The 20,716-nt window shown below is 44.5% G+C and overlaps 1 protein-coding gene across 1 annotated transcript; it reads right to left on the bottom strand.

Moving 5' to 3' along the window:
• Nucleotides 1-3,532: 3,532 nt before the first annotated feature.
• ASB16 (ankyrin repeat and SOCS box containing 16) lies at nucleotides 3,533-19,399 on the bottom strand. Its single transcript, XM_077460041.1, has 5 exons — nucleotides 19,029-19,399; nucleotides 13,908-14,175; nucleotides 9,036-9,528; nucleotides 6,009-6,122; nucleotides 3,533-5,922 (listed from the first exon to the last, which is right to left on the bottom strand). Exons 1-5 carry the CDS (start codon nucleotides 19,336-19,338, stop codon nucleotides 5,737-5,739), a joined length of 1,371 nt encoding a protein of 456 aa, XP_077316167.1. The 5' UTR covers nucleotides 19,339-19,399; the 3' UTR covers nucleotides 3,533-5,736.
• Between the last annotated feature and the right edge of the window lie 1,317 nt (nucleotides 19,400-20,716).

Genomic DNA, 20,716 nt, shown 5'->3' with positions numbered 1-20,716 from the left:
TTTAACCAGTCTTGTTTTTTTTTTTTTTGTACAATTCTCCTTTAAGGGGGCGTGGTCAGGGGGTGTGTCCAATGCCTGTATACTTTTGCTGATAGGGGTCCCTCATTCCCATCTCAAAAAGTTGGTAGGTATGTGTATGACAGATAAAACAGCTCTCATTTATGTCATTCCTCTGTGGGTTCAGCTGCCAGGGGTCAGCCATCTTTCCTCATTACCTCTGCAGGCTCAGCTTCCTCCTCCATAGCCCTGCACAGTGAGGCACGGCTCCTCTGTCAGAGGGCTCATGTCTGTCTTTATAGTACATCTATAGGCCATTCAGCCAGTGCAGGGACAAGGTCACCAAGGGCAAAGATTCCAAACTACAACATTCCTTTATCCCGTCCCTGCTGGCAGCTGGGGGATTCCCATCATTGACCAAATAGGGCCATTGCCATATATGGGTAATGAAGTCAGCCAACATCCGCATCCATTTGTTTACATGTAGCTGTCAGGTAGGGGATCCCCTGGCCAGCAGATGAATAGGGCTGATGGTAAGTCACTGGTGGCTAGGACGGCAGGACGACACCACCCTAGCAACCTACATGTCCTTAGCATGAAGCTGTCACATTAACCATTTCCCGTCATCCGTATAGACAAATGACGGCGGGAGGGTGGCTCTATTGTTCTGGGATGATGTCATATAAGGTCGTCCCACTTGCCGGGGAGGGTCGTGCGGCGATTGGCGGTGTGCTGTGTCCCTGGGACATGGCGCATCCCCAATTTCAGTAAAGAGCCAATGACGCGGCTCTTTTCCCATGTAATCATCTGTGTCCAATCACCGCTGATCACATGTAAACAAGGAAATGCCGGTTATTATCTCTCCTGACCTCACACTGACAGCATGAGAGGAGAGCCAATTGGTGGCATTTCCTAACGGGGAGACCTGCACAGATAATCTGGGCACTGATTATCTGTGCAGCCCCAACAGTGCCCAGCAGTGATACCAGTCAGTGCTGCGTTTCATTGCCGCCTATGAGTGCTGCATATTAGTACCACCTCATCAGTGCCGCCTCACCAATGCCACCTATCAGTGCAGCCTCATCGGTGCTGCATATTAGTGCCACCTCACCAATGCCACATATCAGTGCAGCCTCATCGATGCTGCATATTAGTGCCACCTCATCAGTGCTGCCTATGAGCTCCCATCAGTGCCACCTCATCAGTGCTGCCTATCAGTGCCCATCAGCGAAGGAGAAAAATTACTTATTTACAACATTTTCTAACAGAAACTAAGTAAAACTTTTTTTTCTCTCCAAATGTTTTTGTTTAAGCAAAAAATTTTAAAAAAGCTGCGGTGATTAAATATTGCCAAAAGAAAGCTCCATCTGTCTCAAAAAAAGATGAACATTTCATTTGCAGCGTTGCATGACCGCGCAATTGCCATTCAAAGTGCGACAGAGCTGAAAGCTGAAAATTGGCCGGGGCAGGAAGGAGGGGAAAGTGAAGTGGTTAAAGCAAGACTAAACCCTCCTCTCCTTTACAGAGAAGGAAGCTGCCGCCTTGGCCTCTGTTTGTTCTGCAGATTAGTTATGACAGCAGCCGTTTGTTGGCATGACAATAGCCTGTTCTCTTTGTATTGCTTCCTTTGTGTGAAATCTCTGGTGATCCTGCCAGTCCCTCTGCTTTCCTATTTCACACTGACCACTCTAGGCATGAGAGCACACATGTCCCAGTGTGGGCAGTTTTCTGGCTGTGCTGGAAGCACAGCCTGCCTGTCTTTCAATGGTCAAGACTTGAGTTGACATCCATCCACTAGGAAGATCAATTTTCTGCTGTTTCGTTGCCTTCTAAGTTTTAAAAATGAAAGATAGAAGCCGATTGGTTGCCGTGCCCAGCTGCTCCAGGTTTGATCATTCCCCTGTACAGAGAGAATCTAAGCAGCTCTGTACCACATGATGGCTGTGATGACCAATCGGGGCAGGGGGGGGGGGGGGGCTAAGAGCAGAAGCTCGCACTGCTCTCCCTCCCATTCTTGTTCCCCATCCATTCACAAAACGGCTTGTTTTCTCCTTCTAGCATTTTATGTCATTATGTGAATGGACAGAGGAGATCCTGTTGTTCATCTACCCCTCCTCTATTCAGAGAATGTGTTGCTGTGCCGTTCATATCACAATCAGTGGGATCCTTCACAGCCAATGATCTGGAGTTCAGGTTTAACATAGAAAAGATTTAAACCATGACTCCAACCATAGATAGAGGAGAAAGGGTTAGAACCCCTGCACGGTGTTTGTTGCTCCCTTTGAGATTTCCCCTTCACTATCTGCTGTTGTATCACCTTGGCTAAGATCAAGTGTAGTATCTGTTCTTATCAGTTGCCAAAGGAGGCGCTGTTCCATCCCTATTCGAGAGGGTTTGGTCAGCACTCTCCGATGGCGTAATTAGCACCCGGAAGGACGGTTTCGATAGGGGCCACGTCGTGCCGCCCGACAGTAAACTGGGGGCCGATGCATGGTCGAGTCTGAGCCGTCTGGAAGAGTGCTCCTGGTGCGGATGGGTGCTGCTATTGGTCCGATCCAGAGGGTCGAGTACCTGGCCTTCTGGCCTGGATTGGGGTAGTTCTAGCCCCGGACAGTCTTTCGGGAGGGAACACTGGCTCCTCTTTTCTGGGTGGGGAGGAGCGGTTAGTACTTCCCGAATGTAATTAGGTAGGAGTGATGGGAGCGACGGTGGAGCCTGATGGCAAAGGGCTCTCGCCAAGCTTCCTGATCATCCTGCCTGGGGTGGGGGCTGCTGTGGTCCGGACCGTGGGTCAGGGCGGTCTTGAAAGCCTATGGAGTATGTGCCCCTGGAGTGGCAGTCCAGGGGTGCCTAAGAATCACTGTGAGTGAGGGTCACATTGATTTTGGGCACCAAGGTCACTGCACCATAACACGCTTTTTTAGCACCTGCCTCTTGGGCCGGGCCTTTTGGCTGGGACCAGAGGAATTTTTTATTCCTGGCCGAAGGGCCTGGTCATTGTTTCACACAATGGCCACCTTTTCACTCGCTTCTTCACTATCCTTTCCCCACTTTTTATTTATTTTAGTGTGCGTTTGTCACATTTGCTGCGATGAGTAGGGTCACAGGGCCTGTCCTGAAAGTCTGGGGAGGGGGCGGACATGGCCTTCTGGCTTAGTTCGCCCTCTTCCTTAGGGTTGGGGTCTCCCTTCGGGGGAGCCTCACCTAGTATTTGGGTGGGTCTGTTTTGGCAGACCTTCCAAAGAACGGGGTCTGCCTGGTTTCGGCCAGAAAGACCAAGTTTTAAGTGTCCTTGTCCCTGTCAGGAGCCTAACGCCCCGGGGGATTCGGGACAAGGCCCTCTGATTTTAGAGGGCTTGTGTACCCATCTGCACTTTTTTGTGTCACTCCCTATGTGTGTGTGTACATTTTTTATGCACTGGGTGAGTTTTTGAGTGCGTTTTGCACGCCACAGGCTTTCAAAAAAAAAAAAACAGGACAGGAAGTGAGGTAAATCCCTCTGGGGCAAACACAAATGCAATAAAAGAACTGAATATAATTTGCACCAATGGTTTTATTGTGAAGTTTTGGCAGTGGCAAAGGTTTCTAGGTGCAGATGACACAACTGTGCACCTAAGGTGCGTTTGTGGTTCCCCTGTAGCTCCAACCCATGCTGTAGAGGGGGCATGACGGCTTGCAGGCACCATAGGACCTGAACAAGCAAATTACATGATACATCCACTCATCAATACAGGTTTATATGTGATCCTTACCAAACAGTTACCACCTACTGCCCCCTACTGGAAGAGGTCCACAATTTCATGTATATGCAAATTTACAGTACTTTAAACAGTTTTAACAATTAACAATTTTTTATTACCACCATGGTCTGTTTAATAACTTATGAATTCAAACGACTTACATTCTAAATAAATATATACTAAAAATCGACAGTCACTTCATAGATTAGATTTCCATAGATGGGTTAAACAGGGACATCTTCTGGCAAAATAGGTGAACTACATTACAATGCAATACAAGGCCTCTGTATACTATACCATTTTATATACTTCAAAGAGTCATGTGACATTCCTGCAAAATGTTCTTTATTATAAGATGGGTGGGAGGCAGAGACACTCGGGCTAGCCTAAAGCTGATCTCCAGGTGCAAAAACTTATTTAAATAGCAAAAAATAAATAGCAGTAGAAGATACAGATCCACTTTTTGTGTGCCAAATACCTTTGTAGACCCAGATATTACACTGTAAAGGTAGTTGTGACATCATCACTGTGCTGTACAAAGCCTGTGCAGAGAGCAGAGCTGTGGGAGGGGCCAAGCAGGCTCCACCCAGCACAGGCTGCCTGCAGAAAACTACAGGAGGAGGCGGAGACAAGACCAGTCACCCTGCACAAGAAGAGGGAGGAGCAGTGACTGGTCTTTATTACAGGAAGCTCCTGCTCAGAAGGAAAAATTTCACTCTGGAATATTACACAGTTCTGGAAGAATACATAAAGTAAGATTGAAGAATATAAGTTACTCTTGTATTTAGACATTATACAGTATTATAATATTGCCTAAATACAAGGGGATTGCAAGTGTGAACGAGTCCTAAAGCAGACCGAAACCTAAAATGTTGATCTACTCAGTCTGAAGGTGGGATCCAGAAGTAAAAAAAAATATACCTGTCATTTGTTAGATCTTATTTGGCAATAGGTCTGCTTAACCGCTTGCCCGACCAGCTGCTGTCATTTTACTGCGGCAGGTTGGCACAATCACGTGCCCACTGTACTGCGGGAGTGCCGATGCTCGTGGCCGACAGTCGCAATGACTGCCGGCCACGAGCGATTGCGGGCATGAGCGGCGGAACATGGAAGTGTGTGTGTAAACACACAAATCCCTGTTCTGTGAGAAGAGACAGATCGTGTCTAGGAACCACAATCTGTCACTTCCTCTAGGCCAGTCCCCTCCCCCTACAGTTAGAAACACACACAGGGAACACAGTTAACCCCTTGATCGCCCCCTAGCCTTAACCCCTTCCCTGCCACTGACATTTATACAGTAATCAGTGCATTTTTATAGCACTGATCGCTGTATAAATGACAATGGTGCCAAAAATGTGTCAAAAGTGTCCTCCATAATGTCGCAGTCTCGATAAAAATTGCAAAAAATTTTTTTTTAATAAAAATGCTATAAATCTATCCCCTATTTTGTAGACGCTATAATGTATGCGCAAACCAATATACGCTTATTGCGATTTTTTTTTTACCAAAAATATGTAGAAGAATACATATAGGCCTAAACTGAGAAAATATTAGCTTTTGTAAAAAAAAAAAAAAAAAAAATGGGGATATTTATTATAGCAAAAAAGTACAAAATTTTGTGTTTTTTTTTTTTCAAAATGTTCGGTCTTTTTTGTTTATAGCGCAAAAAATAAAAACCGCAGAGATCAAATACCACCAAAAGAAAGCTCTATTTGTGGGAGGAAAAAAAAACGTCAATTTTGTTTGGGGGCAGCGTCGCACAACTGCGCAATTGTCGGTTAAGGAGACGCAGTGCCGAATGGCAAAAAATGGCCTGGTCATTCAGCAGCCAAATCTTCTGGGGCTGAAGTGGTTAAGTGGGTCCACACATTAATTGTTTGGGCTGGTTAATGCGTAAGATACTGCAAAATAACTACATCTTGGTCATTGCACTAAATGTAGAGTAGTCTGACGCAGCCTTCAATTGACAAACTTGTTGTCACCTCTTCATGATCACCAGTTAGTGAATACTGCCCTCTGGCTGCAGGAGGAGATATGCCGTGAGAGCGGCGGGTAATCGAAGATCTGGAATCGCTTTGTAGCATAGGCCACCATATTGACTTCTCACAGCACAGCGAGCGAGGTGCTGAAGACGCCGAGGTTGATTTGAAAGTCGCGAGATGGATTCATATAAAGTCTGATGTTCCTATACAAAGAAGAGAAGCGGGTTTACCAATGGCCCTGGCTTTATGCAGTATTTAACTATAAGTAAACACACCCATGAGTTCTTACCTTCCACACTGAAGGGGGCACAGCTTCTACCCAGAAGTCACCTGGTGGGATCCGATCATAAGAGTTCAGGAGGATCTCAAAGGCCAGGGGGGATGCAGCACAGTACCTCCACATCTGGACACAGAGAATCTCGCTTTAATATTTTATTTCGAACGTGATAAAAATACCATAACACTAAAAACATAAGAAAATATCCTATTTTGTGGCCTTTTAGAACATATAGAAAGATACATTGTTAATAGGGGAATTCTAGGATTTCAAAGGGTTAACCCATCCAAAAATGATATTTTAGCTATGACTGCTTATTGGTCATTTATAAGGAAAGTTAAAGCAGACCTTCAGTCATTTTTTCATCTATTAAAATCTTCTGTCCTTGTTGTTTTAACTTTGGATAGTAAAACACTTTTTTTTCTGCCAGTAAATACCCTCTATGGCCCACTTCCTCTTTCTTGTCTGGTCATTAGCCTAGGCATATGACATCATGCACAGCTCTCGTTCTCACTCTCCTGAGAGTTTTCCGGGAAGGGAGCGGGGGGATGAGTCATAAGAGGGCCAATGAGAGCTGCGGAGCTGGAGGTGTGCCTCTGCGTGAATCCAGGAAGTGAACAGATAGCAGCTTCAACTATCCACAGTTAAGGGAGATGTCTGCAGCATATTTGGAAAGTATAGAATCGCAGTATATATATAATACTATGCAAAGTGGGTGGAGGGAAGCTTCACAATGGCAAAGATGTTTTTATTATAAATTATGTGAGCAGACTGCAGTTCCTCTTTAAGTTCAAGTTGCTAACTAAAACTCTGATAGAAAAAAAAATAAAGAAAAAAAAACGCAGGCAGAGCTGCAAATTGGTGTGAATTTCAATCTCCAAGTCTGTTCAACTCAGATCATGTGACTATATAACTAAGCACAAGACTGGATGCTTACATTTCACAAAATAAAGGAGAAAAGTTTTAAAAAGTGTGAAAATCATATTAAACAAATTACAACACCCAATCCAGGGCTCCATTCCCCTTTCCAAATTGGCCCCTTTTCCCTTGTGGCCCCCACTGGCCACAGTTCTGGTCACGAGTCCTCAGTAAGGATGTGCTGGAACTGGAGAGAGTCCAGAGAAGGGCAACACAATTAATAAGGGGACTGGAGGACCTCAGTTATGACTACAAGCATTATACATTCCCCCTTAGGCCCCTTTCACACTGGGGCGGTGCGGGTTTTGGCAGTAAAGCGCTGCTATTTTTAGCGGCGCTTTACCATCATTTTAGCAGCGGTATGCGGCCACTAGCAGGGCAGTTTTAACCCCCGCTACCGGCTGAAAAAGGGTTAAAACTGCCCGCAAAGCGCCGCCTTGCCGGCGGTATAGCCGCTCTGCCCCATAGATTTCAATGGGTAGGAGCGGTTTAGGAGCGTTGAATACACCGCTCCTTCACCACTTCAAAGATGCGGCTAGCAGGACTTTTTTCACCGTCCTGCTAGTGCACCGCTCCAGTGTGAAAGCCCTCCGGCTTTCACACTGGAGTGAAAGGAGGCCGGTTTTTTCAGGTGCTATACAGGCGCTATTTTTAGCGCTGTAGCGCCTGAAAACCGCCCCAGTGTGAAAGGGGCTTAAGAGAAGAGATACTTAGGAGGAGATACAGTATGATAGAGATATACAAAGTTCTCTATGCCATTGTAGCATAAGAAGACACGGGTTCACTCAATGGAGTTGGAATAAAAGCAGTTTAACCTTAAACTGTGTAAGGGGTTCTTTACTGTCAGAGCAGTAAGCACGTGGAACCAATTCCACAATTGGTGGTGTCAGTAGGAAGTGTTAATATTAAAAAAAAAAAACTCTTACGTGGGCATAGCAAACGCAAAATACAGGGATATGGGAGATGGTATTGACATAAACACACCTACACAGGTTCAATTGGATGGACTGGTGTCTTTATTCAACCATACCAACTATATAACTGTGTAACTGGCAGTATTATACTATTTTATATTTCATCTCTTGAGGGACCCAAGATATTGTTGAGTTATACTGCTGCCTATGAAAGTATTGAACACTGATGAAAAAAACAAAACCTGTATGGCAGCCCATGATAAGTTCTCCTACTACAATAGCCCAGATTCTACTAGTGTCCTAGGAGGATAGATATTTTTTCTTAAGCTCAGCTGTGTTAAAAATTTACCAATTTTTCCTTTTTTCTTACTCTTCCTTCTTTGCATCACTGCTAGAGCTTGTCTCTTGGATTGCAGCCATCTGCAATGGCCGTACTCAGCCTTTGGTGTCTGGGACACCACTGGACTAGGTGTTTTGGGGATTGCAGGTAAGTGAACTCTGGACACTAGGTCCTGTATAGGATACTTGCCAGACTCTGCGCTGGTAAAAAGACTCTGTGGAGAGATTTCCAGGTCCAGATGCCTTGGCATTTCCTCAATGCTTGCCCTGTCTCTAAAGACACTTGTAGAGAAGACAAGTAGTGGTGGGACATTGAGCTACTCCATTTCCATAGGTCAATGGTCACCTTTTAATTACTCCTCCTTGCTGGATTCTACCACAGAAGAGGTAAACAATGTGGGTATTAGTGCTGAAGTCCCCTCATTCTACCCATATATCGTTGAGTGGGCACCTTTGTGCTCCTGCGTGAAAAAGCCACGTGGAACTTTGACCTGTTCCTGATGCCTGCCTAGAGTGACCTCTGGCCATTCGACCTTTACTACTAGTGCCATTCTCTGCACTAGTAACCCCTCAGGGGATGAGGTCATGCACTCACAGTTTGTCCTCAGTCTCCAAAACGGAGTGATACTTATGCATCATATAACCTGAAAGACTAAGGACATCTTCTAGCAAAAATCTACTATGTAGTACAGGAATGAGGGTCGATATTGCAACCTGAACAGGCTGGAGAACCTTGTTAAGCAATAAAATTTACCCTAAAAAAGCAGACATTGTAGTAATGACTCAAACTATGAGCTCACTAGAATTATACCATATGGATCTCTTTAAGCCATAGTTCAAACAGGAGAGACACGTGACCCAGACTCACCTTGACACTAGGTGACTCTGATCCATGGTTGAGTAATGTTTGTACCAGCTGATGCGGCTGACACTCAGGATATTCAGTGCATACCTGCAGTGCACAATCCAGTGGGGTGTACCCAGCACTATTGGTCACATTGACAGATGCCCCATGGTCAAGCAACATTTTCACCAGCCTAAGATGGCAGTTGGAGCTGGCATTGTGCAGGGGCCCGTGGCCCTTCTTCCCAGGAGTACTGGGCGGACCCCCTGCCTTCAGTAACATCTCTACAACCCTCAGGTATCGCCCAAAGTGCTGCGGAGAGTCGCCGGCTGCACAGGCTGCGTTAACGGGTGTCTCGCCCTCACGGTTGAGGGCACAAGGGTCAGCACCAAGACTTAAGTACAATGTTACATGGGCTTCCAGACCACGGGTGGCTGCCACGTGCAGTGGCGTAGCACGGGTGTAATGGCAGGGAAGGTTCACAATAGCACCATATTCCAGCAGCTGCCTTGCACACCTAAAACATAAAATGTTGGTAAAATGGGGACCATTTTTGAGACCCATAAAAAGAACATTTAGAGAATACGTCACATTTTCAGCATGCTTTGTATACAAGGGGGTCTTCAAAAAGTTTCTGCAGTTTTTATATTTCATAGAGTTAAAAGTGCAGAAGCTTTTTGAAGAACCCTCCTAGTTCAAAACCAGCATATCTTACATTACTATAATCACCCAGGATCATCAGTTAAGCAATTATAACAGCCCCATTATTTATCTTTACTTCCTAAAACTTCAGTATCAGGGGTCAGAGGCCAACTGAAGTCTGACAATTGATGCCTTGTCAACTGCTTGGTGTCTCCAAACTTCTGAAAGTAAACAAGAGAGTCCAATAGCTAAAGCTTAACTAAAGTCTGAATCGTGGCAGGTGGGCCCTTACCCCAACATCTACGAAGTATCTACAGATTACTTGCATATTAAGGAACACTTACCTCCCAAAGCCTCCCTTTTAGGATGTGACTACCCTGATCTCCTTTTGTTGCTCCATTGCTGCCTGCTTCACCTGATCTTCCTGCTTTGGCGTCCTTGATCATCTTGATTGGCCAGCTTGGGTTGACATACTGCTATTCTTACACACGGGCATGGGCCGTTTAATTCACCCAGGCACTCAAGGCATGAACGCTGAGCTGCGCATGCGTGCAAGAAGATTGCTAGCATATAAAACAGAGTCTCTTCTACTTAAAAAATTTCACTCTCTTAATCAACATTGACTATTCCTCATCCCTATGCAGCTAGCATTAGTAAATAGATAGGAAAGTATATCGTATTCACTTGTGTTAACCTTTTTTTTCTTACACTTCAATTACTTCCTGCATACCTCCCAACTTTTGAACTTCAGAATGAGAGAAGAAGTCACCTGCAGCGCGTGCGGCAAAAATAGGTGTGGCAGTGCAGAGTCCTGGAGTGTGTTATGTACAGAGTGTAAGGTTCAGGAGAGCTCTAGGTACAGAGAGCAGGGTCCAAGAGTGCTTAATGCACAGGGTGCATAGTTCAAGAGAGGGCTAGGTACAGAGTCCATTCATCCATCCACATCTCCCTATTGCACCCCTCCTCAGCTAGAACCTCAGCAACCACCCCCCCCCAACACCCAACAAGTAGGAGATTGGGGGATCATGGTGCAGCTCATCCCCACTGCCCCCCTTTTGCCCTTGAACATGCTGCACTTGGTCACCAGAACTTGTTCCGGCTCTGAGGGCAGAGCAGGGAGGCTGTTGTAGGAGCCACCAGCAATGTGTAAATGCCAGCTGTTTCACTATGCACTGATTGCTTGACAAAGGGACCTGAAATAGGTAGCATTCCCGCCCATACCCATTTCACAGCTGCATTCTCTCTCATTGCAGCTGCACACCCCACTGGCTTGCCCGCCAATCCGTAACTGTGCTAGATGTTAACAGTGCTGCAGATCCTGCTCAGCTGGAAGGTGGCATATAATGAACAGATGGAGTAATGCGGGGACAAAGCCCCTGTAGCTCCAGGGCCCCGCGTCAAAATGTGGGAAAGTCCCGCCCAATACGGGACTGTTGGGAGGCATGTTCCTGGTTTCCAGGCCTAGGCAAATTATGTCATACACCCCAGGAGTCTTCAAGAGCAGAGGAGGGGCTTTGTCAGCTAAGCACATCCTCCTGCTTTCATGGCCGAGCTAAGAGCAGATGGATTCCAGGAAGTAAATGTTACATGAATCATTTGCCCTTACTCAAGATGGCCACAGCCAGAAATGTTAGGGGAGTGTTTTTCAATGTAATTTCTTAGTAAAATTAACCACTTGCTGACCAGCCGCCGTCATCATACTGCGGCAGGTCGGCATGATCCCATGAGCAATCGTAGCTGTACATTGGCCCCTTTAAGTGGGCTAGCAGGTGCACATGCGCCTGCTGCACAGCGGTGGTGCCGTTGCTCATGACCGCCGGCCACGAGGGATCGCGGGCACAAGAGGCAGAAAAGGGACGTGTGTGCGTGTGTGTGTAAACACACACATGCCAGTTCTGTGAGGAGAGAGAGAGATTGTGAGTTCCTACGAGCTGGGAACCACAATCTCTCATCTACTCAGTCCCATCCCCCACAATTAGAACACACACATAGGGAACACAGTTAACCCATTGATTGCCCCGTAATAACATCTTCCCTGCCAGTGACATTTACACAGTAATCAGTGCATTTTTATAGCACCGATCGCTGTATAATTGTCAATGGTCTCAAAAATGTGTCAAAAGTGTCCGATATGTCCCAATAAAAATCACAGATCACCGCCATTGATATGAAAAAAATTAAAATAATAATAATAAAAATGGCATAAATTTATCCCCTATTTTGTAGACGCTATAACTTTTGCGCAAACCAATCAATATACGCTTTTTGCGATTTTTATTACCAAAAATATGTAGAAGAATACATATCGGCCTAAACTGAGGAAAAAAATAGCTTTTTAGAAAAAAAATAGGGGCTATTTATTACAGCAAAAAGTACAAAATATTGTGTTTTTTTTTCAAAATTGACGCTCTTTTTTTGTTTGTAGCACAAAAAATAAAAAACGCAGAGATGATCAAATAGCACCAAAAGAAAGCTCCATTTGTGGGAAAAATAAAGGACGTCAATTTTGTTTGGGTACAGCGTTGCATGACTGTGCAATTGTCAGTTAAAGCGACGCAGTGCCGTATCGCAAAAAATAGCCTGGTCATTCAGCAGCTGAAGTGGTTAAGCATGGAGAAATAGATTGGTGAGTTTACTTTGAATATCAAAAATTAATTAAATTACCTTTTTTGGTTTGTTTTTCTCAGATGCAGCGTAATTCCTCTTAAAAAAAAATAATAATTCTAGTAGGTAAGCTTTTTAAACACTTTAGTATCTTCTTAAAACAAGGCTTATCAGGACTCTATGTTGCATTGCATTGGAAGACTGTATGTGAGCTTGGAGAGTTGACAGGGTAGCAATACAATTTACACACTATACAATTTTCTATAGATTTTTTTCCTTTAGATTTACCAAAACCATATAATATGAGGTCAAACCTTAACAGTTTCAATGTGTATGCAATCAGGCAGGCCCTTGCACTACATGGTTTTGGTAACTCTAAAGAAAATCAAACAGCAAACGTTGTATAGTGTGTATCCAGCTTTAGTCCTCAGGTGACCTACAACCCCATCAAAAACAGAAACATAGGAAAAAAACGAATTTCTGCTTTTATTTGGTTTTAAAAACATCATCAGGAATACACTGTACAATAACCTTAGTGAATAGAATGTATGAAAGATACTATCAAGAATATAAAAGTTAATGTAAACCCGAGAACAAAAATGTAATCTATTGCAGCTTACCAGCGCGGTGGTGGCTGCATTTTTTTTTTTTACAAAGCTTATTTTTCCTCTGTTTTCACCTGGTGATCCTGGCAGTAACACACTTCTGTTCTACCATGACAACCCTCACTTACCATATTGTGTCTACAGAGCATTGTCCGTAACATAGAGGGGAGGTGTTTTGTAGTTCACAGGGAGAACTTGATAACAAGGTTTGAGATTTCAATGCGGAGTTGTCAGCTCATTACATGACGTTAGGCGATTGCCAGATTTATGGCAGGATCAACAGATATTAGACTTTCAATGGTATATCTAACGTGACCAAAACAGAGCAAATAAGGGATGATCCTTGTTAGGGTTTACATTCACTTTCATTATCCTTTGATAGACCTCTCCAGGCCCCTTAGGCCCCTTTCACACGGGCGGCTGTTCTGCCGCTGTTAAAAACATGTTTTGGTATTTTGAAATTCAGAGAATCCTGGCACAGCGTTCACTTGCAGTTGTACATTGCGTTTAGCTGCGTTTCGCTGCGTTTGCGTTTAGCTGCGTTTGGAAAATTCTTGCCATTTCTGATGTGCTTCCTATTGTTTTTCTTTCCTTGTTGCCGCTGCTATCTGCAGGAGAAATAGTACACTGCGATTACCTGCAGTTATGTGCTTATAGCTGCGCTACATCGCACCTGGACGCATACAATTCTATTTTTTCTATTCGCACAGAACCGCATGTAACGAAATCGCGGCTAAACGCTGTGTGTGAATGGGGCCATAGGAAAGCATTGTGTGCTTTTAGCTGCGGTAGAAAACTAGAAAATCCGCAGCTAAAAGCACCATTTTATCCGTCCGTGTGAAAGGGGCCTTATAAGCATGTTTTTGAGTAGTGTATTTTTTTAATGCATTATCCCCATGTTCTACACAATTGTGTGGTTACTGTGGACACTTAGGTCAAGGTGCCCGAACTTCACTAGCAAAAACAAACCTGGCACTCTTATACTAGTAGATTGATCAGTTTTTAACCCACAGATGATGGCCTCTATTCTAAACCATATACTCACTCCAGGGTGTCCTTTGTGGTACAGAAGTGGAGGGGTGCCTGGCCATCTTCGCTCTGTAGATTGCAGTCTGCTCCACGGCTTAGCAGTATCTGGGTACACTCAGCGTGCCCTCCCTCGCAGGCGTCGTGCAAAGCTCCTCTTCCCCCTACTGTAGTGTTGGGGTTGGCACCGTGGCATATCAAGTGGCGCACACACTCTGAATATCCCCGAGCGGCAGTGATACGCAGTGGGGTGGTGTGAGACTTTTTTGGTGTTAAGGAGAAGAGACCTGACAAATACAAGTATGGAGACATATGAATTCGGTTATCACATCATGATAATGTATTCAAAATTGCAATAACAGTAGGAGCGGCGTAGAACTCGAGCCTACATACAGAATGCAGATGGTAGGAGTATGTAATGACCTAGTGCATTACCACAGACAGAGCTTTATTCTAATCAAACACATAGCAAAATGATTACTCACAAACGAGTATTGATAAAAGGCATAATCAATACAGCAGGGCCCACTTCACCGAACATCAACAAGCCCGTTTAGGCTCTGAGGAAAGGGGTTCCCCTGAAACGCGTCAGCCATTGTGTTGGGGTATCGTTCGGTCTACTTGACATCAGGTCCGGGCTTGTTGATGTTCGGTGAAGTGAACCCTGCTGTATTGATTATGCCTTTTATCAATACTCGTTTGTGAGTAGTCATTTTGCTATGTGTTTGATCTGAATAAAGCTCTGTCTGTGGTAATGCACTAGGTCAGTGCGCTCTCCTTTTGTGTTTTGTTTTCTCCAGCTTTTGAATACCCATTATTTTGAGGAGGGCTGCAAGACTTTAGACACTACCTTGTGAAGCTGCCTGTACCACATATTGAGGATCCCGACACCAGAGCGCAGGAGAAGTTGTTTCTTTCTTGTGTTTAGGAGTATGTAATGTACAGCGTGCAGGGGTCAGAAGTAGGTATTGTACATAATGCAGGTGTCAGAAATATGTAATGTACAGAGTGCAGGGGTCAGAAGTAGGTTTTGTACCAGAATGCAGGGTCGAGAGTAGCTAATGTACAGAATGCAGGGTTGGGAGTATGTAATGTACAGAGTGCAGGAGTCAGAAGTAGGTTATGTACAGCAATGTTTATCAACTCAAGTACCCCCAACAGGTCATGTTTTTCAAGCTTTACATTATTATTATTATTATTTGCACAGGTGATTTGATCAGTTTCACTGCCTTAGTAATTACCACAGCCGTTTCATCTGAGGGAAATCCTGAAAACATGACCTGTTGGGGATACTTGACTGGGGTTGAGAAACATTGATGTAGGTGTCAGGAGTATGCAATGTACAGAGTGCAAGGGTCAGAAGCAGGTCATGTACAGAACACAGGTGTCAGGTGTACAGTGGATATAAAAAGTCTATACACCCCTGTTAAAATGTCAGGTTTCTGTCATGTAAAAAGAAATAAGACAAAAATAAATAATTTCAGAACTTTTTCCACCTTTAACATGACCTATAAACTTTACAACTCAATTGAAAAACAAAACTGAAATCTTTTAGAAGGGGGAAGTAAAATTAAAAAAATAAAATAATGTGGTTGCATAAGTGTGCACACCCTCTTATAACTGGGGATGTAGCTGTGTTTAGAATTAAAGGAGTTGTAAAGGCAGAAGCTTTTTTTTATCTTAATACATTCTTTGCACTAAGATAAAAAGCCTTCTGTGTGTAGCAGTCCCTCGGCCCCACTAACCTGGGGTCCCTCTCTGTCCAGAGATATCCACAAGTGTCTCAGCCGTTTGAGATTATTCCTCCTGATTGGCTGAGACACAGCAGTGGTGCCATTGGCTGCAGCCAAAGTCAGCTAGCCAATCGGGAGAGAGGGGGCAGAACCGGGCTGGGGCTGTGTGTCTGAATGGACTCAGCTCTGGTGCCCCCATAGCAAACTGCTTGCTGTGGGGGCACTGAACGGGAGGGAGGGGCCAGGATCACAGAAGAGGGAAAAAAAAACACTACAACAGAGCAGGTAAGTATAAAAACATGTTTGTTATTTTCATAGGGCAAAAAACAAGACTTTACAATCACTTTAAGCAATCACATTCAAATTCATGTTGAATAGGAGTCAGTACACACCTGCTATCATTTAACGTTCCTCTGATTAACCCCAAATAAAGTTCAGCTGTTCTAGTAGGTCTTTCCTGACATTTTCTTAGTCACATCCTAAAGCAAAAGCCATGGTCCGCAGAGCGCTTCCGGGGCATCAGAGGGATCTCATTGTTAAACGGTATCAGTCCAGAGAAGGGTACAAAAGAATCTCCAAGGCATTAGATATACCATGGAACACAGTGAGGACAGTCATCAAGTGGAGAAAATATGGCACAACAGTGACATTACCAAGAACTGGACATCCCTCCAAAATTGACAAAAAAACGAGGAGAAAACTGGTCAGGGAGGTTACCAAGAGGCCTACAGCAACATTAAAGGAGCTGCAGGAATATCTGTGTGGTACATGTGACAACAATCTCCTGCATTCTTCATATGTCTGGGCTATGGGGTAGAATGGCAAGATGGAAGCTTTTTCTTATAAAGAAAAACCTCCAAGACAGACAAAATTTTGCAAAAACACATCTGAAGCCTCCCAAAAGCATGTGGGAAAATTAGGTATGGTTTGATGAAACCAAGGTTGAACTGTTTGGCCATAATTCCAAAAGAGAAGATGTTTGGTGCAAAAACAACACTGCACATCACCAAAAGAACACCATACCCACCATGAGGCATGATGGTGGCAGCATCATGCTTTGGGGCTGTTTTTCTTCATCTGCAACAGGGGCCATAGTCAAGGTAGAAGGAATTATGAAAAGTTCCAAATACCAGTCAATATTGGCACAAAACCTTCAGGCTTCTGCTAGAAAGCTGAACATGAAGAGGAACTTCAACTTTCAGCATGACAACGACCCAAGGCATGCATCCAAATCAACAAAGGAATGGCGTCATCAATACGGGGTTAAACTTGATTGATGAAAGCCAGATGCAGATGAATCGTATGTGGTGTTGATGGTTAAGGTGGCCTCTAGTGGTGAAAACAAATAATTACACTTCCTTCCATGCTTTTTGAAGAGTATAAATAAAAGCCCACCCATCCCAGAAGCTCAAGCTGCTTGGGCGAAACTAGTCGGTTGTGACGACACCACGTGAATGACGCACTGACGTCACCATCGATGTCAGCTTGCTAGCTCGCACATGCTCAAAGGAATCTGTAAGTACCACGACATTCATCTTAACTAAGGGACGCTGAGACCGCTATGGGTGCGGTCCACATCAAACTTCACCCGCCGCTGACCTAGTGCCTGACCGGCAACACGGCCACATCCCTGATCCAACTCCAACAGATGTGCAAGCGGGAAAGCTACAGCCAGTATCCATGCTGGACTGACATTCTAACCACTGTTAGCCCCTGTACACACGGTCGGAGAATCTGTCGGAATGCGTCTTATCGGACCATGTCGTCAGATAATCCGACTGTGTGTGGTATGCATCAGACTGATTCCGTCCGAATCTCCGTCCGACCCAATTTTCCAACATGTTGGAAATATTTCCCGACCAACTGGGCCGGTCGGACCTAATCTGATCATGTGTATAGCATTTTGATCGGACCAAGTGCCACACATGCTCAGATCAAATTCCTACATCAAAGCTATTGGCTACTAGCCTGAATGTAGTCCCATCGTAACGAAATTACGTCATCACGTTGTGAAAGATCGGATTTTTCACGAACTTGGCCCGACCGTGTGTATGCAACAGTTTCGGACACAATCCGTCGGACTGAATCCGACGGGCAAAATCCGACGGATTTGGTTGGCAAAATCTCCGACCGTGTGTACAGGGGCTTACAGTGTTAATTATATACGACCTTACTGCATCACTACTTCCCAGCTTCACCCTCCTGAGGAAAAACGTTGGACTTGGTAACATACTTGCATTACATACGGCACGTTCGTGCCTAAAGTTGCTATCCATGGTGGTCACGGATACATACTTCACCATATTGTCAGGTGCTTTAATACCCCAGGGATGTTATGTTGACATACCGTTTCCCTGAAAATAAGACCTAGTGTGATTGTCTATGTGTGTGGATTTTTATGACGCAGCTGTATCTTGATCAGACAGCGTTGTTTACTTTTCAAATTTTTTCTTAGGTGCTGGTGATGGGCTTTTTATCCAATGCTTTTTGTATTACCATTTTATGTTTGTGTAATAAAGTTCCCTTATCTATAAGCTGCAAGGTCCCTAGTAATTACTGCAGGGGAGGCTCTTTTCACCTATCTTTTGTATTCTTGGTTGATTACTAGGATCAAACCTTATTGAGGTGAGTCAACTATTTGAGAGACGCTGTGTTTGCTCTTAAAGAGCCTTCCCAGCCCATACACCCCAGTGAGCTACTGGCTATCCCCCTGGTTTTCTTTCCCTATAGACTTCTATACAAGCCCTCGTTATATAAGCCGGTACACAAATTTACAATCTGATTGACCAATCTTCTTTAGATTTACCTATGCCTATGAAGCGTAAGGGCCTTCATTTTAAGTCTAGTTAAGTAGGCCATTGGGCTACATGGCTGTTAGCCCCTGTACACACGGTCGGACATTCTGCCAACCAAATCCGTCGGATTTTGCCTGTCGGATCTTGTCCGAAACTGTTGCATACACACGGTCAGACTAAGTTGTCGAAAACTCAGATCATTCAGAACGTGATGACGTAATTTTGTTACGATGGGACTAGTAGCCAATAGCTTTGATGTAGGAATTTGATCTGAGCATGCATGGCACTTGGTCCGATCAAAATTCTCTACACATGATCGGAGTATGTCCGATCAAACCAGTTGGTCGGAAAATATTTCCAACATGTTGGAAAATTGGGTCCAACGGATATTCCGACGGAATCAGTCCGATGCATACCACACACAGTCGGATTATCCGACAACACGGTCCGATAGGACACATTCCGACGGATTCTCCGACCCTGTGTACAAGGGCTTAGGATTGTACAATCAGACTGAAATGTGTGTGGTCAGTTCTTTGGGGAGGTGATATTTTTTTCCCCTTGACAACCCTCATTTGCTTTAAATCACAAACATCGCATCGACCACCTCACCTATGTCTGGAGACCACTGCAACTCTTCACTGACCGTCTCCACCATGACTTCTGCCGAGTCCTGTTCTTTGAATATGACCTTAATCCTCTCTATATCGCCAGTGTACAGAGCATTGTGGATGGCGGCATCGCGGCAGTACTGGCGCCGCTGGCTAGCTGGGGGGCGAAAAGCGCTTCTGTCGGTCTGTAACCTGCGGGTGAGACACTGCCTGCTCACCGCCCTCCTGCGATCCTCGTACTCCAGCTGTTCTCTCTGCCATTGGAGAGAACGTAGGGCGGTCGTGGTGAAGGGGAAGGTGTCCCTGGACATTGTAGTAGAAGATTAGCTTCACCTCTCTGTAGCCTCATTGCACTCACTGAAAGAGAACTGCTCAGTCCTATTTATAACCGACAGGCTCTGCTGCTCCACATGGTAATCATATTTCTGCAGTGTCATTTTCCTGGATATAATTATGGGGTGGTCTGTCCCTAACATGACTCTCATTGTGACATTTATCACATGGGATCATCACACAGACTGATTGACCACTATTATCCTTTTAAGATCAATAGTAATTAGAATTAAATCTGCACATGTACAAAGATTTAATAAATACCTTGTTTTCTTAACTATAATCAACAGAAGTTGTTCCTTTAAAAAAAAATCAAAAAAAAAATCAATACTTACGTTGTTTAGGTGCTTAGGCCTGGTTCACACCTGTGCATTTTTTTGTGCGTTTTCAGCTTTGCAGAAACACACTGCAGTCCATTCAACATGGTTTCCTATGGATGTAGTTTACATCTGTGCATTTTATGGAAAAGGCCAGGGACTTTTTTTCCCGATTTTTGGTTCCATAGACTTCAATGGATGAAAAGCATGCATTGAAAAACGTAAAATGCACCTGCAATATGCAAACCGCAACCTGCATAAGTGTGAACCAGGCTTCAAGGACCCAGCTTTTTTCTGACACTTTTTTTTTTTTTTTTACTTGTAAACAACAAGTAAAAAAAAAAAAATTTTTTTTTAAAATCAGTATTTTTCGCTAGAAAAATGGAGTTACACTTACCAGTAACATCCTTTTCCAGGAGTCTTTCAGGACAGCTACCGTAGAGAGACCTTGGCTCCTCCAATCTCAGGAAACACCGCCTTATACTGCAAGATTTAAGCCTCACTGTCCCGCCGGCCCCTGAGTTCTTCAAGAGTGCCAGCTGGGGAGCCACAAGAATACATCATACGAACCTTTATTTTACCTGACAGTCTCTTGCTATGAGCTCTTCAGGAATAGCCAACAATGTGGGTAGGTACTGCTGCTGTCCTGAAAGACTCCTGGAAAAGGATGTTACCGGTAAGTGTAACTCCATTTTTTCCCTGTTCGTCTTTCAGGACAGCCACAATAGAGAGGATAAGCGAGCACCTTACCTTAGAGTGGGACTACTATCTGTAGCACTTTACGCCCAAAGTCCTGGTCTTTGGCCGACAGCAGGTCCAACCTGTAGTGCTTCATGAATGTGGCAAAGCTGGACAACATTGAAGCCCTACAGATCTGCTCTGGAGAAGCACCAGCCCACTCTGCTTGAGAAGTCGCCATTGCCCTGGTGGAATGTGCCTTAATACCCTACAGGGGCTCCAACCTCCCTGACCACATAAGCCTGAATAACGGCTAACACTCAACCATCTGGCTATTGTACATCTAGGCTCTGGACCCTTT

This window comes from Lithobates pipiens, unplaced genomic scaffold, assembly GCF_037356315.1.
Source record: "Lithobates pipiens isolate NorthernLeopardFrog02 unplaced genomic scaffold, aLitPip1_a1.2 Scaffold_28, whole genome shotgun sequence".
In the NCBI taxonomy this organism is placed as follows: domain Eukaryota; kingdom Metazoa; phylum Chordata; class Amphibia; order Anura; family Ranidae; genus Lithobates; species Lithobates pipiens.
The sequence above is the reverse complement of the archived record's forward strand: the minus strand, read 5'-3'. Positions and strand labels throughout refer to the sequence as shown.

What these genes read in the sequence shown, in the direction of transcription:
- ASB16 (XM_077460041.1), bottom strand. Translation starts at nt 19,338, where the DNA reads ATGTCCAGGGACACCTTCCCCTTCACCACGACCGCCCTACGTTCTCTC. An exon ending in GCAGTGGTCTCCAGACATAG is followed by an intron (nt 14,176 to 19,028) that starts GTGAGGTGGTCG and finishes TGTATTTGTCAG; the next exon opens with GTCTCTTCTCCTTAACACCA. An exon ending in TGCCCCCTTCAGTGTGGAAG is followed by an intron (nt 5,923 to 6,008) that starts GTAAGAACTCAT and finishes TTCTTTGTATAG; the next exon opens with GAACATCAGACTTTATATGA.